The sequence below is a fragment of the Gigantopelta aegis genome, chromosome 7 (genome assembly GCF_016097555.1).
Source record: "Gigantopelta aegis isolate Gae_Host chromosome 7, Gae_host_genome, whole genome shotgun sequence".
Classification (NCBI taxonomy): Eukaryota; Metazoa; Mollusca; class Gastropoda; order Neomphalida; family Peltospiridae; genus Gigantopelta; species Gigantopelta aegis.
In genome coordinates, this window is record NC_054705.1 from 24,866,022 (window position 1) to 24,883,299 (window position 17,278).

Consider the following 17,278-nt stretch of genomic DNA (forward strand, 5'->3'; position numbering starts at 1 on the left):
GTCTATTTCATATTACATATGTTTTGCAGTAAAATTGTAAATAAATCTCATATTTCTATCTACAACAGGTCATTTATTGCCATTTTAGGTACTGGTTGTTTGAATACCATAACAGGTCATGATAATACTGACACATTTTTATGGTTTTTATTCCAGGGATTTTCATAACTAATATATAACACTGAAAAATCACCTGGGTATAATTTTGATTAGTACTTTAACTATTAAACACCATCCTTGTACAGACAGCTTGGATATCTCAGAGCATGCTTGAACCTTAATTTGAAAAATCAAGTTGAAATGGAGTCCGAGTATAATGGATATATGCTGGACCAACCCACCAAATATAACTTGTGGTCTGTGAATTCTGGTTGTGGTTTTTATTGTTATGTTACAGAATTTGTTGCACATCTAAAATAGGATAAAACAATTCAGAAGCGTGGAATGGTGATATTTGTATTAACGAGATATATCATGACATTAAATAAACAATACAAAATAAAACACAATATAGTAATTGATCTGTAAAAACGTTTTACTAAAAAGTAATAAATTAATGGTAAAAGCTTTGACACAGTTTTGTACAAAAAAACGTTTATTCACAAGAAAGTGTTGCTATTTGTTCTAGCCATGTTTTAAAAAAAAAAATTATTGCAATGTGTTTATTCACAAGATAAGGCTATCTGAACACAATACAAATACCGTTTGTACTGGTAGTTTTGATACTGCATTTATGCTCTAACAAACATACTTGAAACATATGGAACTTTATTAGTATTACAGGGTCCGTGCTTATAAAACGTTTAGAGTCCAGACTCAATCTCTAATGACGTCACACACACACAATTTGTATGGCGTTGTCATGACGTTACTGTCTCAGACTCAATATCTAATGACGTCACACACATACAATTTGTATGGCGTTGTCATGACGTTACTGTCTCAGACTCAGTCTAGACTCCACAAGTTGTATAAGCACCAGGCCTGGAATATTCAGGGACAGATATAGGGAAAGTGCAACATGAAAAGAATACAAATATGAAAAAGGGAGACAGAAAATTAAAAAGGTGCAGGGGAGAGGAGGGGGCAGCTGGAAATGGACCGACTGGAACAATTATACTACATAGAAAAAACTACAAATTATAATGCAAAATTGAAAGAATTTTTTTTAATGAATTTAATAAAAACAATTAGGGACACTAAGAATCAACAGGGTAGTCCATTGCTACAAGGGATGGGGCAACTAGGGTGGGGACCCAAACTCTGCCCTCAATGCTGCATTCGTGTTAACTGGTGCTTCCTTTTCTTCTGTCAATACTGAATGAGGGACAATAGCATACAGAGAGTACAATTGTTTTACTTTTTTACATCATAGCTTCCAGTACGTTGCAAACTGTGCTGCACTGACACTGACCTATGTGCTGCATTTATGCTTTATGTTGACTGTGTATATAATTGTGTTAATTCAGGTGATAAACACCAGGTATGTTCAAATGAATATCTTTAAAACTGTTTGTACATATGCGTGGTAAAACAGTAAATGTAAAAACAATATATATATATCCTCCAATACTAACAACAATATCAAAAATTCAAGAATTATGTTTACACATTTTCATGTAGCAAACAATTCATGTTTTACACGTACTGCAAGATAACACTCTACATGCAATACTGAATGCAAGTACTCATGACTTTGACAGGTGCTTTTATTCTTGATGAATGCAACAAGTTTTTTCTTTTTTCATTTTGTTTTAATATCACATTTTTCCTTTGATTATGAAATGATTCCTTCATGAGGACATTTGAATACTTGTATTTACAAAAGTTTTTATATTACACAGTGTATTTATTGATACGAGTTTTTCTTATGAACTTTCAACAAATCTTCGGAAATCCTCTAGACTTATTTTTCCTTCAGGATCCGCTGTGCATTCCGCAACGAGCTGCAATAAAAATTAAAAGAAATTATATTACCGATAAAATTTTCAGCATAAAATATGACAGTTTAACTTTTTAAATGTACATGTATGTACAGGAAACATTTTGTTTTTAACATCTTAATTAGCAATATTTCTAGTCACTGTTGAAAATTGATTAGCAACTATATACTAGTGTTTTAATGTTTTAAAATTGTGTAACGACCACTGAAACTTTTGTATTGAAAATTGTGACGTGATACTGGATAAAATGTTCCCTGCTGTCGAAAGCTGTGATCATGGCATTTACCTGTCATGTGACACAAGTGACAAACAACAAATACCAAATATACCAAAGTAACATAGTTGTATTACCCATGAGTGTACGAGACAGCGGGTAACTGCCCCACCAGGGTTGAATGAATGAATGAATGAATGAATGTTTAACGACACCCCAGCACGAAAAATACATCGGCTATTGGGTGTCAAACTATGGTAATGCAAATAAATAAAGTGATGATCAACATCAACATAAAAATTCAAGGTTTAAACAAAAACAGTGTAAAGAACTGTGCAAACATACAAATACAAATATCACCGAATTTTACGGACACCGAATTTTACTCTAAACTTCAATTTGTGCTGTATTGGCCATTCTCAAAGAGAATGTTACACCCCTGCACCACGGTGAGGTTACAGCACGCGCAGGGGCACCAGGGTTGAAGTAAATCTTCAAATTCAGGCCCAAAAATACAGATATTCAGGCACAATGAGCTTGCCTGAAACTTTTTCACCATGTAAATTTCCATCATTCTACATATAATATTAGCTTTAATACATGTGAAAATGTGTATAGCGATTTGTTTACAACCCTACATAACAATTTGGCAGTAATGCTAATATGAATTTAAATGATGTCATCCAATTTTAAGCATTTTCATTTAATTTGGACAAAAATCATCCTGTCCCCTACAAATAGGGAGCCCGTACGCCTATGGCTGTGGACGCCCTAAACCTCCGGGAGAAAGTTGTTTGTGCTGACAGTTGTTAATCTCTATTGTGTAGTTATTTGTCAACACACTCCATACAACATGACTGAACACAACAGCCGAGTTGGATTATATAGGGGAGCTATATAGGTTTACTTGTGACACAATGTTTTACAAAGCTAGCGGGTCAGGTGACCATCAGTTTGAGAAAAATGTCTTTCTTTCCAAGATAAACTATACGTAATTAATTAAGCACCACCTGAATTGTAAAAAAGTTTGTTTTGTTTAACGACACCACTAGAGCACATTGATTTTTTAATCATCGGCTATTGCATGTCAAACATATGGTAATTGTGACATTTAATCTTAGTGAAAAAAAAATCTGCCACATTTTTCCATCAGTGGCAAGGGTTATTTTACATGCACTCTCCCATAGACAGGACAGCACATACCACAGCCTTTGATACACCAGTCATGGCACACTGGCTGGAATGAAAAATAGCCCAATGGGCCCAACTGATGGGTATCGATTCCAGACCGACCACGACCTTTGATACACCAGTCGTGATGTACTTATTGACCTGGCGTTTGAAGTGGTGTGACGCGACTGTACAACTTACGCAGTTGAGGACGTCGTCGTCGATGGGCAGCTGAAGCCGGTGACAGAGGTCTCGCATGTTGTTGGCGTCGATGTAGCCGGTGCGGTCTGAGTTGTAGCGCAGGAACATCTCGTCGACCCGCGTCTTGTCGGTGATCGCGATCTTCTTCAACTGAGCTCGAACCTGCTTCACCAAGTTCTCAAGGTCACCTGGTCTGTTCAAGTAAAATAAAATATTATAAATACATCATGTAATTAAGGAAATTAATTAAAATAATTAAAGTAAATTTTTAAATAAATGAACAGGTATTATTATTTTTGTTTTGTTTAAATAGCACTGCTTAAAAATCATTCATTCATTCATTCATTCATAACATATGTATAAATATACATGTATGATGCAATGCGTATTAACTCTTTCTCCAGTTAATCAAGTGAAACCACATCAAAAGAAATTAGCTTCACACATATCAGAGAAGTGGGGTTTTTGTCAGGACTTTCTGCAGATAGCTGGGTTTCTGCCAGAGGGTCTGAAGGGTGACATTACGTCTCCTAAAATCTTGGAAATTAATGGATACATTTTTATAATTTTTAGAAAGATTAGGCTATTGTTAGAAAAATGCTGTGTAAAATTTGTCAAAGCACATAAATGCAGTGTCCAGTTTCAAAAGATTTCAAAGCCATAACAACCTAGTAACACTTATGATCTGTTTAGTTTTTATTGCATTCCCTCAAATTATTTTCTGGCAGAAAGCCAGGATAGGGTGCTAATTTGACTGAATAGGGGTTTTGTGGCATTGATTCATCAGCAATAGATGTCTTTCATTTATAAAGCTGTTTGGGGGAGGGTTACTTATTAATCCCCCACCCCCACCCCTCACAAAACTTGTACTTACTCTCTTTTAACTTTCATAGGACCTCCCTTGATTGTTTCTTTTGCCTTCATCGTCGCTCCAACTGTGTCTCGTAGTGACTGGATTGTCCGTTCTGAAAGATTAACATACTACAGCATATAAATATGACGCGATGACTAGTTCAAAGTTTATTTTGTTTAACAACAACACTAGAGCACACTGATTTATTAAGCATCTGTTTTTGGATGTCAAACATTTGGCAATTTTGACGTAAAGTCTTAGAGAGGAAACCTGCTAAAGATTTTCCATTAGTAACAAGGGATTTTTATATGCACCATCCCACAGACAGGACAGCACATACCACAGCATTTGATATACCAGTCCAATGAGCCCACCGGCAGGAATCAATCCCAAACTGAATGCACATCAAAAGGGCACTTTGCCAATGGGCTACGTCCCATCCATAATATTGGATGACAAAACATCCATACTCATCTTGATAGGTGAAAAAAAAGAAATTGTGTGTTTTCGGTAACCCATGGTGTACCTACAAAATAATTATTTTCTTCTATATGTATTTTTTGCTTTTTATTTATTAATATGTAGGTGAAAAGAGTAAAAATGCATGTACAGTGTGTAAAAAAACAAAAACATCATTACAGATTGGAATTATATTGTAATTAAACTGTTTAATATATTTATACTATTGTTTAAATATTTAAATCATAATAATTAAATTAATTAATTTTAATTATAAATTAATTATATCAATTATAAATTATAATTAAATAATTATATCAATTATAAATTATAATTAAATAATTATATAAAAAATTGTTATAATTCAGTAAATCATTACATTAATTGTATTAATGATTAAATAGTTGATTTATGGTTATGAATGGTCTTTAGTTCACTGCACCTGGGAACTTGCTGCTGTGATCCTCCATGTACTTCAGCACGTATTCGTCAGCGCTGACGATTCGGAAGCGGTGGCTGAAGACCTCGATGAGAGCGCCGATGTACATATCCTGCGGACCGTAGTATTCGAGGTTATCCGGATCACAGCGCGGTTTGGCCACGCGCGTTCTTTCGAGGAACTTCCCACCAATAATACCAGAGTTCCTGACCGGCGGTTCGTAGATTGTCATCATGTCATCGGCCAGTCTGTAGGAAATTATGAATCTTCGACCTGCATCTTCCGGCTTCATTGATTCCTGTAAAAAAAAACATTTCATATTAAGTAACCCTTACAAAGCAAAATGACAGCATGCTGGATGCTGCTATATGTATTAATAGTATAACATCATGAAATGGCTTAAAGTCTGTGATGTCATTCTTACACAGACACATAGAGAACACTAAACGAGTTCCCATGTAAGACCGTTTATATCACAACAAGTGTGTTTTCAATCATACCCCAGTACATTATGAGTGAAATATGTCATACATATACTAATTACATCATGGTGTATGTACATTATACTATTGGGGATGTTTACGTAACAGACTGAGGAAGCTATAGTAGGTATAGTAATTAATAGCTACGATATGTGCACCATCCCATTACGAGAGGGAAAGATAAACATGGAGATGGGGAATAATAACTGTAAAGTTAAACATGAAGATGGGGAATAATAACTGTAAAGTTAAACATGGAGATGGGGAATAATAACTGTAAAATTAAACATGGAGATGGAAATTAATAACTGTAAAGTTACACATGGAGATGGAGATTAATAACTATAAAATTAAATATGGAGATGGAGAATAATAACTGTAAAATTAACATGGAGATGATGAATAACTGTAAAGTTAAACATGGAGAATAATAACTGTAAAATTAATGTGGAGATGATGAATACCTGTAAAGTTAAACATGGAGATTAATAACTGTAAATAACTGTAAACATGGAGGAGAAAATCATAACTGTAAAGTTAAACATGGAGATGGTGAAGGAGATTAATAACTGTAAAGTTACACATGGAGATTAATAACTAAAATAAAACATGGAGATGGAGAATAATAACTGTAAAATTAACACAGACATGGTGAATAATGACTAACATTAACACAGACATGGTGAATAATGACTGTAAAGTTAAACATGGAGATAGTGAATAACTGTAAAGGTAAGCATGGAGATGGTGAAGAAGATTAATAATTGTAAAGTTAAAGATGGTGATGGATGAATAATAACTGTAAAGATGGAGATGGATATTACTGATTGTAAAGTTAAACATACAGATCGATGAAGAATATTTAACAGTAAATTAAGTTAAACATGGAGATGGGTGAATAATAACTGTAAAGTTAAACATGGAGATGGAGAATAATAACTGTAAAGTTAAACATGGAGAAGGAGAATTAAAAATGAAAAGTTATACATGAAGATGGAAATTAATAACTGTAAAGTTGAACATGGAGATGGAGAATAATGACTGTAAAATTAAATATGGAGATGGGGATTAATAACTGTAAAAAGAACATGCAGATGGAAAATACTAACTGTAAATTAAGTTACAAATGGAGATGTAGAATAACTGTAATGTTAAACATGGAGATGGAGAATAATAACTAAAGTTAAACATGGAGATGCAGAATAATAACTGTAAAGTTAAACATAGAGATGGGGAATAATAACTGCAAAATTAAACATGGAGATGGTGAATAATAACTGTAAAGTTAAACATGAATATGGAGATTAATAACTGTAAAGTTAAACATGAAGATGGAGATTAATAACTGTAAAGTTGAACATGGAGATGAGGAATAACAACTGTAGAGTTAAACATGGAGATTGAGATTAATAACTGTAAAGTTAAACATGGAGATTGAGATTAATAACTGTAAAGTTAAACATGAAGATGGGGAATAATAACTGTAAAGTTAAATATGGAAATGGGGAATAATAACTGTATAAAGTTAAACATGGAGATGGGGATTAATAATTGTAAAGTTAAACATGGAGTTTGAGAATAATAACTGTAAAGTTAAGCATGAAGATGGTGAATAATAACTGTAAAGTTAAACATGGAGTTTGAGATTAATAACTGTGTAAGTTAACCCTGGAAATGGAGAAGTACCTGTACATGATGACCATATTTATACATTTCAAATGGAAGGGAAAGCCAGACCAAAAATATGGTTATGATTATGGCAAATTGTTTTGAAAACTATGTATCATATTTGAAGGAAAAGTGGACAGTTAGCCCACTGAGCTATTTTGTGTTCCAGCCAGTGAACCAAAGTGGGTTAAACTGGACACTATACTCAACTCACCATAACTGCCTCAAATCTGAGCACTTTGTGGTCATTCTCCAACATCTTGATGAAGTCTTTCTTGGGCGGCTGTGGGACGAGGGACAAGCAAGACTGAAGGGAATCTTCCAATGATCCCATGTTGTTAAACGGTGGAATTTCCTAAAATGACAACACACAGCATAAATTTATAATTACAAACTTCCCGCTGTTATATGATTTACGATATTCTGATTGGACAATGTCATAGAAAAACTGAATGTTATCCTTTGATAAACCTCAGAAAATTACATCATTACATGAAATGCAATGTCATTACATAAAACAGGTCATGGAATGGACTCTAGAAATTGTTCTTTGTGTATTTTTAACAAAATAAGTTCAATATCAATGTATAACAGTAAAAGATTTGGTATAAAATTGCTTCACTAGGCTATGCAATTTTATACAATTTGTGACTATTACACATCGATAAATCCACAATTTTTTTTACAAACAATTGGTTTTATATATATATATATATATATATATATATATATATAAGGGGAGATAACTGACATGTATGGACAAAATAAGGCAAAAGAAAACCATCAGAGTTAGCCTGCTGGTGCACTATAAAACGTCAATTGCCGTCGTTGAGATATAAATTACCATAGGTAGAGAGCATCACTGACAGAACTTTTGTGCCGTCAGTAAAGCTCCTCAACAACGGTGAAATGTATACACCTAATGTACATTATCTGCCGATATTTAACATTTGCACATTTGAAATAGGTCTTCATACAGTCATGTTTATTTGCCGCAAATGTCACTTTAAAACAAATTGCCATAAGCAGGCTCAAAATTGCCGTTGGTGGGAAATTCTTTTAAAACTTGCCATGGGAGACAAATTCTAAAGTTCGAGCCCTATGGTGATTGTAGTAGCTCAGTATTATATTATTACTTTTATCCAAAACAGAAAAGGGATTTATCCTATAACTTACCCATGATATCCATGTCACAAACCCATGTGATAATTTAATGTATTAACCTGGTTAATAATGGTATGCAACTTTCCAAGGTCTCTGGGTAATGTCTTGCTGTGAATAAGTCATTTGGTAACAAGCCAACAAGCTGTGTATACCTGAGCGAAACGTTTTCAAAAATTTAGTTAAAATGTGTATGTCAAAATAATTTGTCCTAATCATGACGACGTCATATTACCGATGGCTGGCACTTTAGTATTGTGATTTACTAAAAATTAAATTAAAATTATATTTTAGGAGTGTTATAGGATAAATAGAATTTGCTACTCGTGTTTTTAAAAATGTAAAATATCAACCATGTCTAGTTAATTGGTATTCTTCTCGGTTGATATTATCCATATTAAAAAATACTTGTGACGAATCGTCTATGCACGTCTGAAACTTGGGTCAGTAGCTTCAACAACAACTCACCATTTTTGGTAGATCCTTCACATAGTCCTTAACATCAACCGTGTTGAACTCGGTGACTCCAAAGTTATGGTAATAGAAAGACTTGGTGAAGTTGTCACAGTCGTAAATGAGGAATCGCCGCCCATAGAGTGACACAGTGCAGCCGATGACAAAGTCTTTAGGGGTGAAGTACTCCTTAACCTCGTTGTTTGACAGCTCCATGACAACGGCGGGGTATGAGGTGGGCACGTCGTGGCGGTCCTTGGGCACCTTGCTACGACCAATGAGAACCGGGAATGGGTCCCGCCCGTCGTTTGCTGTGTGAACTTCCCGAACCTCCAGGGTATCATCAACCAGGTAAAACTGAAATATAAAGTTTAAAAAAATATATTTATACAAATCTTAAACAGGATTCAAAACTCTATTACTATATATTGTCTTTCCATGACTTTCCCCGATGGTGTGCCAACTGGGATATTTCTTGTTCTAACCAGTGCACCACAACTGGTATATCAAAGGCCGTGGTATGTGCCATCCTGTCTGTGGGATGGTCCAATAAAAGATCCCTTGCTACTAATGCAAAAGAATATAGCGGGTTTCCTCTCTAAGACTATATCTCAAAATTACCAAATGTTTGACATCCAATAGCTGATGATTAATAAATCAATGTGCTCTAGTGGTGTCGTTAAATAAAACAAACTTTTTCCACAACTTTCTAAAGGAATCTTCCATTACCATTTCAGGATTTTTAAGAATCTTTTTTTTTTTTTTTTACGAGCTTTTTATTTTAAATGGACGGGAAATTATCTTGAATCAATTTTCATTTTCAAAATTCCACCCCTTTCCTGGCCTAGAAAATTAAATTAGCAGATTCCAAAACTTTCCAAGATTTTCATACATAGGTCATGGAAAATGTTTAATGTTTTACAAATCTCCATAGTTGATGCTCTTATGCTTCTAAAATTTAAAATGAAATTATTTTGTCTATCCTTGAACCCACCACCACAACTCTCAAAAGATGTATTTGTAATTGGCATCAACATTTATTTCGTATAAAATCTAGGCTTATACATGTACACAGTTAGTACTAAATAGCTTAAAATAGTTTTGGAGGGCCCTATACACAGGGCCAGGTGCATTTGTACCATTTGGTTAATGAGCATGAGCATGCATGTTTCTGCAAATTACAAATGTTGAGATGAATCAGATTTTTCTTTCAAATCTCATCTATATTTGCTGATGTTTTTATGAAAAGCTGACTGATATAAAATATGTAGCAAAAGATGATATGGAGGTGATTTACGTAGTAACACATACCCTCCCATTTCCAGACGATAAATTTGTTTTGTTTTTTGGCATCAATGAATTTTGACACACCTTTAAGACAGTAAGGAAGCAAATGTTTTATTTAACAACACACTCAACTCATTTTATTTACTATTATATGGTGTCAGACATATGGTTAAGGACCACATAGATATTGAGAGAGGAAACCCACTGTTGCCACTTCATGGGCTACTCTTTTCGATTAACAGCAAGTGAATTTTATATGCACTATCCCACAAACAGGATAGCACATGCTGTATGTGCCTGCTGTGGGGTCAACTATAGGAAACAAGATTGAAATCAGTGACCATGCACAAAATTCCTTTTTTGAGAGTTATGACCCTGTCCCCTAAAGATTGTTTTTTTAAATCTCGTATGTACAGGCTTGTAAGCCTGACTTACATGAACAATGAAGGCTCTCATTTCCCCAAACATGCTGTCTCTGTCATCCCAGATGCAGTAGAAGCGAAGAACCTTGCGGTCTAGTTCAAGGAACTGTCTTGTCTTGTCGAAGGAGCTTGGCGATTGGTAGGTCTTCAGTGCTGTCGCCTGGATTCTCTTCTCAATGTACGGGTCCTTGGGCAGTGACTCGGGTGCGTTCACTTCAAGACCTTCACTTTCCATGAAGTCCTGCAAAATAACAGCAATTTGCGCAAATAAATACCCTGAATGGATGCTTGACAGTTAATAGACATACATGAAATTTAATGTAGCTGAACCCACATGTAGTTAGTTTCTGGTAGTATACAATAGTTTCACTATTGCAGCTTTTCCCCCATTAACTTACATATTATTTATAACGTTTTAGCTTAAATTATTAATTTTGGCACATCAAATGTGTTTGATGTCTTCTTGGTGTTTGTATAGTAGCAAAAAAAACATTTTTTGTGTAACACAAGCATAGGTATGTACAATGCAAACAAAGTTTTTTTTATGAATACACAATAAGTTGAAAAATTAATAAAAGTTAATAATCTACTCAAATTTAATATGATAAAAATTCAAATTTTTATTATAATTGAAAAAATACCAATTTGCTTATAATTAAGTATACATTCTGCATGATATTTAAAGATATACATTTTTTGGGCAAAGTCTCCAACTGGATCTTTTTATAAAATTTCTAAAAGACTGCAACATATAGATTGCTAACAACACAATTAATGGTATAGATTTTTATGGCAATTACTTCCATTTTGCATATACAGGTATATACTACTAAATCAAATCCTATAGAAGACAATAATAAAATATGTGGCTAAAATTCCTACAAGCAGCGTATCAATCGACATAAAAAAAAGAGTAAAGTTTGTTTTATTTAACGACGCCACTAGAGCACATTGATTTTTTAGCTTATCATCGGCTATTGGACGTCAAACACATGGTCATTCTGACACTGTTTTTTAGAGGAAACCTGCTGTCGCCACATAGGCTACTCTTTTACGACAGGCAGCAAGGGATCTTTTATTTGCACTTCACACAGGCGGGATAGCACCCACATCCATCCAACCCAATTCCTCTATACTGCAACCAATTTGGTCGCATATGCTACCAATTATTTTTATTTGGTGACTGAAAATTTCATACTGTCTATATAAAAAATAGAAGATGGTGCCATCTGGCTCCTAGACCAAAATGCTAACATAGAGAGCTGTCCCCACACCCCTGATATGATGATTTCTTCAACAATCCTAATATTACACAATGCATCTGATAATGCTATTTTAACAGTAAAAACTGAAGTTGCTCACCCTTGTAAATTTGTCCAAGCCGATGATGTGGAACGATTTGCCGTAGAAGACGATGTTCATGCCCACATTGATGTCCTTCCAGTGCCAGTTATCACCCTGGTCATTCTTCGGTAGCCGCTGACGTTTTATCAGCTTTCCTGAAACAAAATTACAACGTACATTATTTAATATGAAGTAAATCTTAGTCATTCTTCAGTAATCACTAACACTTTATTGGTCCAGCTTTTTAATAAAATATAATTAAAACATGATTTAATATGAAATAAACTAGAGTCATTCTTCAATGCTGACATTTTATCAGATTTCCTAAAATATGAAAACATGATAAATTTTAAACAAACCACTGATACTTTAGGAAAGCTGATAAAGCATCATTGGTTTTGTTTAAAATAACAGTTTAAAACATGATTTAATTTAAAATAACCAATAATGCTTTATTTGCTTTCCTATAACACACTACAACAAGATCTAATGATATAAAACAGAACTTTTAAGCATTATTCTATGTAAAAAACAACACTTGTTAACCTATCAATATGCATGTACCACACAAACTGAGTCTTGAACTCCCATGTATAAATAGCATACACAGACTGAGTCACATCTGATATTGGGGTAGAAAACACGACTACGACACAGTTTTTACGTGCCTACATACCACTAAGGTTTCAAGCACGCCTATCTCGGGCTTGGCCTCTGACATCACCAGTGACTATGATGTCCGGGACAGGAGGAGGAAGGTAAGTTGGAGGTGGGCGGAATTTGCAATAAAATGTATATGGTCAAAGACCTAATGTTAGAAAACACATTTAATATGTAAACGTTTGTTTTGTTTCACGACACGACTAGAGCACATTGATTAATTAATCATCGGCTATTGGATGTCAAACATTTGGTCATTCTGACATGTAGTCATCAGAGGAAACCTGCTACATTTTTCCTAATGCAACAAGGGATCTTTTATCTGTATCTTCCCACAGACAGGAAAGCCCATACCACGGCCTTTGACCAGTTGTGGTGTACTGGTTGGAATGAGGAAAAACCCAATCAGTGAGTTGAATGGATCCATCGATGTGGTTCAATCCTACAACACAAGCACCTCAAGCGAGCACTCAAACGACTGAGTTAAATCCCACCTCTGATGATACGTCCAGTGCCATTCACTGTAATTCTGGTTCCATTACAAATAATTCGAGTATATGTAGTTTGAAAACAAGTAATTACCTATGATATACAAACTGACATAAAAATTGGTACAGCTGAGTGGTATTGCAATTTCAGATTTGGTATAGGTATTTTGGTGGTAATTTACCTCGGTATCGGTACTGTATTCAGTATTGACAATACTGATATTGAGTGGCATTTTCGGTATACTCGGATTTAAATGCATCCCTGAGTTAAGGCTCACCCACTAATTTCATACTTTCCGTTGATACAAAGTGCATGTACATGCTATTCTGTCAATTCTGAGGAAGAATGATGTCCATCCGCTCTTGTTTTCAGCCTTTTTGCATTGGTCAGATATATATATATATATCTGACACCATATAACCGTAATTAAAATGTGTTGAGTGCGTCGTTAAATAAAACATTTCTTTCTTTCTTTCTTTCTGGTCAGATATATTGTTAGTGCGTTACTGACTTGCTGGAAACATTTTTCAATACTGAAATCTCTGTATTTTGAAATTCCTTGGTATGGTAAATCAGTACTGACATGATACCAATACCGAATGCTATACAGTATACCGCCCAGCTCTAAAAAAAAAATGCAGGAATTCCTAAAATGGACTGTAGTAAAATTTGACAAAAAGTAAGGAGTGAAATATAGGTTGAATGATGCACATGACAAACCTTGTGGTATTCCACTGTTTTCAACATGAGGCTCATTCACGGCAATGCTGTCATCCTCCAAGTAGTAGTATATATCGACCGGGCGCACTCGGTAATACTCATTCGGGGACTCGTGCACAGTCTGTTTGAAGTAGGCATAGTATCGCAGGACCTGTGTACAGACAAAAACAGAAAACGTCTTATTTATGTTTATATAAACAGGGTGTTTATTGCCTTTCAAAGTGGGATGATGCATATTCAAAACAGATCACTATGTTAAGCACCTTCCAAATCACCAGTTAAATTAATCTGCAATGTAATGAATGTACATGCATGTAGCCATCTGTCAATGTTATTTGACAGTTGCTAACTTAATTTGACAGTTTTTAAGCTTGCAACACATTACATGTACAAGTCTTATGCAACATATTTGCAAAAGTATTAAACACTATTTTGTTCTACATTTCATTGCAGTTGTTTTAGTTTTTTTCCCTATTCTAGCAAGTCCATCATGATACCATAGGTACAGGTATGTATAAAGTTCATGTATGTAGTCCGTTTGTGGGAAATTAGTGCATATAAAATGGTACAACAAGAGCTATGGTATGTACTGTCCTGTTTGTGGGAAAATGAATGCAAATAAAATATCACTTGCATTGTTTTAGCTACGAGTACTCTATGTGGTAACAGTGGGTTTCAACCATCAATTTCTGTCTGACTGTCGCTGTATCAAATCTCGAGACAACAAATAGCTCCCTAATTTAAAATGTGCTTAAGTGAACTATTAAACAAATATTCCTTCCCTAAGTTATCATGTTAAAGTGGTGATTACACTTCAGTGTTCTATAACACTATAAGCTGAGTATTTCGGCCTCTAAATCACATTTCATAATAAAGTTTATTCTTGAAATCTTTACTTAGAACTTTAAAAATGAACAGTCAAAACTGATCAATTTACTGACAGAAATAGGACAATTCAGTGTAAAACAGACTATGTGGTAATTCTTGAAGCCATATCCAGAATTATCTTACATAATATTATAGGCTTATGTACTCGTCTTAAATTTATTTACCTTTTTATCCCAAGCTACATGTCCAGGTAAAAAATCTTCTGGTGGAGCTTGCTTTGCCTGGCCGTAGGTCAAGGTCGGGTCAAAGTTTGCAAGCTCATCAATTTCTGCAGCAGAGAGATTGTTGTAATTTAGGGCATCACCTCCAATTCCAATTTCTGGTCGTTTTTGAGTAGCAATACCATTTCTGTAACTCAGCGTATGAGCGCGGTGATATTTTCCTTTCTGTAAACAAACAATATTATTATAATATTAAAATTCATATGTCATCATTTAAAAAGAGGACAGGCATTGAAATAAGCAATCTGTACAGGTTATCACAAAATACAGACCTGCAGTGACATTTAGATTGTTATGATTTATTATTATTATTATTATTATTATAAAATCCCTTCAAGTTCACTGATATTTTGTTATTCATTTGTGTCACTGTTCTCACTGTGTTAATACTGTTTGTGTATCTAAATAACATTCAACTGATAAAAATTCTGGCACACGTTTTTTTTAGTTTAATAAGATGTGTAGAACTAAGAACTGTTGTTGACTTTATTGATGTGAAGTGGGACATAACCCAGCACTCGCTTGATGCGCAGTCAGTGTAAAATCGATCCTCATCGGTGGGCCCATTGGGCTATTTCTCGTTCCAGCCAGTGCACAACAACTGGTATACCAAAGGCCATGGTATGTACTACCCTGTCTGTGGGATCGTGCATATAAAAGATCCCTTGCTGCTAATCGAAAAGAGTAACCCATAAAGTGGCAACAGCGGGTTTCCTCTCTCAATATCTGTGTGGTCCTTAACCATATGTCCAATGCCATATAACTGTAAATAAAATGTGTTGAGTGTGTCCTTAAATAAAAACATTTTCTTCCTTCTTAATTAATATGTGGTAACATGCTGGTAACCTGAATGACTCTTCTTGACTTATTTCTAATGTTAACGGGTGAAATGTTACTGATGCTACATTCGGTGTGATCGAAAATTGATATTTCACAGTTGTAAACTTTGGAATCCAACCTTTTAAGTTCAGATGCACTTGTATCAAAAGTAGGTTTCAGTCCCATTAAAACAGTTAATAACAATGTACATGTAGGGCCTATGTAACTGAAAAATTCAGTTTGTTGTACTAATATTATGAAAGAAATGCATCTTATTAAAAGAATTTTTTTTTTTTTTTATAAATTATGAATAACATCATTTGCAATATTAAAAATACTAGTAGTCACACCAATTTTGCAAAGATTGGTAATCTCTAATGGCACATCTTAGATGTATGCTTTATTTTGTTTTTATTTGTTAAAAAACCCACATATGTATTCACAGATCCCCTGTTTACAGATGTATCTCAACACACACCCAGGGACTACGGTAGTGGAAAAGACTATTCTAAATTCAAAGGTGGTGATCACTCGGGTAGAGTCTATATTCCAAGTTTGCAATTCATAATTCGGAGATGAAGTGCATTTCAAATGCTATTTTCAAGTCAAAGATGATTGAAATTCTAATTAGGAGCACACTCAAAATAATGACTCAAATGTAGTTCACCAAGGTAAACATCTACGGTCCATTTTTTAACAAATTTTATTGGACCTCTAGCACAGCAGTAAACATCACAATAATAAATATCGTGCCGGAGACATTTATCTTGATGAACTAACTCAAATGCAGAAGTAGTATCATATAAGAATTGTTTGTTAGAAGCTTTAGCAGGAGTGAAAAGTGAAAATTACTTCACAAGGGGCATAAATTTAATAACTCATTTATTATTCTTAATTTAATTACCCTTACATATGAACAAGATATGGTCAGAGGTCACTCTAGCTACATAATACTGTCATTACAGGATAGTTTGTTAAGTGACAAGTGATTCTGTAAAATTCACATACAGTGATACACAGATACACACAGTAACAGTGACACAGACAGACACAATTTTAAATTCATGTTTAACATTTTGAATCAGTTTTTTACTCCATAGATAGAGGTTACAATTCATTATTTGTAACTAAGATATGATAATTATTTTAACTTTTCTACTTACTGTTGGGTCCCTAAAGCTATTTCCTGGAAGAAATGGGAGTCCTTCCATTTTGTTTGCTGAGTTCGTGATAACGTAGTCGTTTGCTTGTTGATAAATCCCACCTCGCGTCTTCGTTGCCAAGCGTTGCTACGGGGATACAAAGTCTCGCGAGACTTCCTTTCAGAACGTTTGGATTTTCCGGAATTATACGAACTATACCGATATACAGAACTGATGAACAAA

The 17,278-nt window shown here is 34.5% G+C and overlaps 1 protein-coding gene across 1 annotated transcript; it reads right to left on the bottom strand.

The window, feature by feature from the left end:
- Positions 1-443: 443 nt before the first annotated feature.
- LOC121377112 (EF-hand domain-containing protein 1-like) lies at positions 444-17,178 on the bottom strand. Its single transcript, XM_041504996.1, has 11 exons — positions 17,057-17,178; positions 15,018-15,239; positions 13,966-14,116; positions 12,115-12,251; positions 10,766-10,993; positions 9,059-9,400; positions 7,644-7,784; positions 5,283-5,577; positions 4,403-4,493; positions 3,529-3,721; positions 444-1,946 (listed from the first exon to the last, which is right to left on the bottom strand). Exons 1-11 carry the CDS (start codon positions 17,102-17,104, stop codon positions 1,869-1,871), a joined length of 1,926 nt encoding a protein of 641 aa, XP_041360930.1. The 5' UTR covers positions 17,105-17,178; the 3' UTR covers positions 444-1,868.
- Between the last annotated feature and the right edge of the window lie 100 nt (positions 17,179-17,278).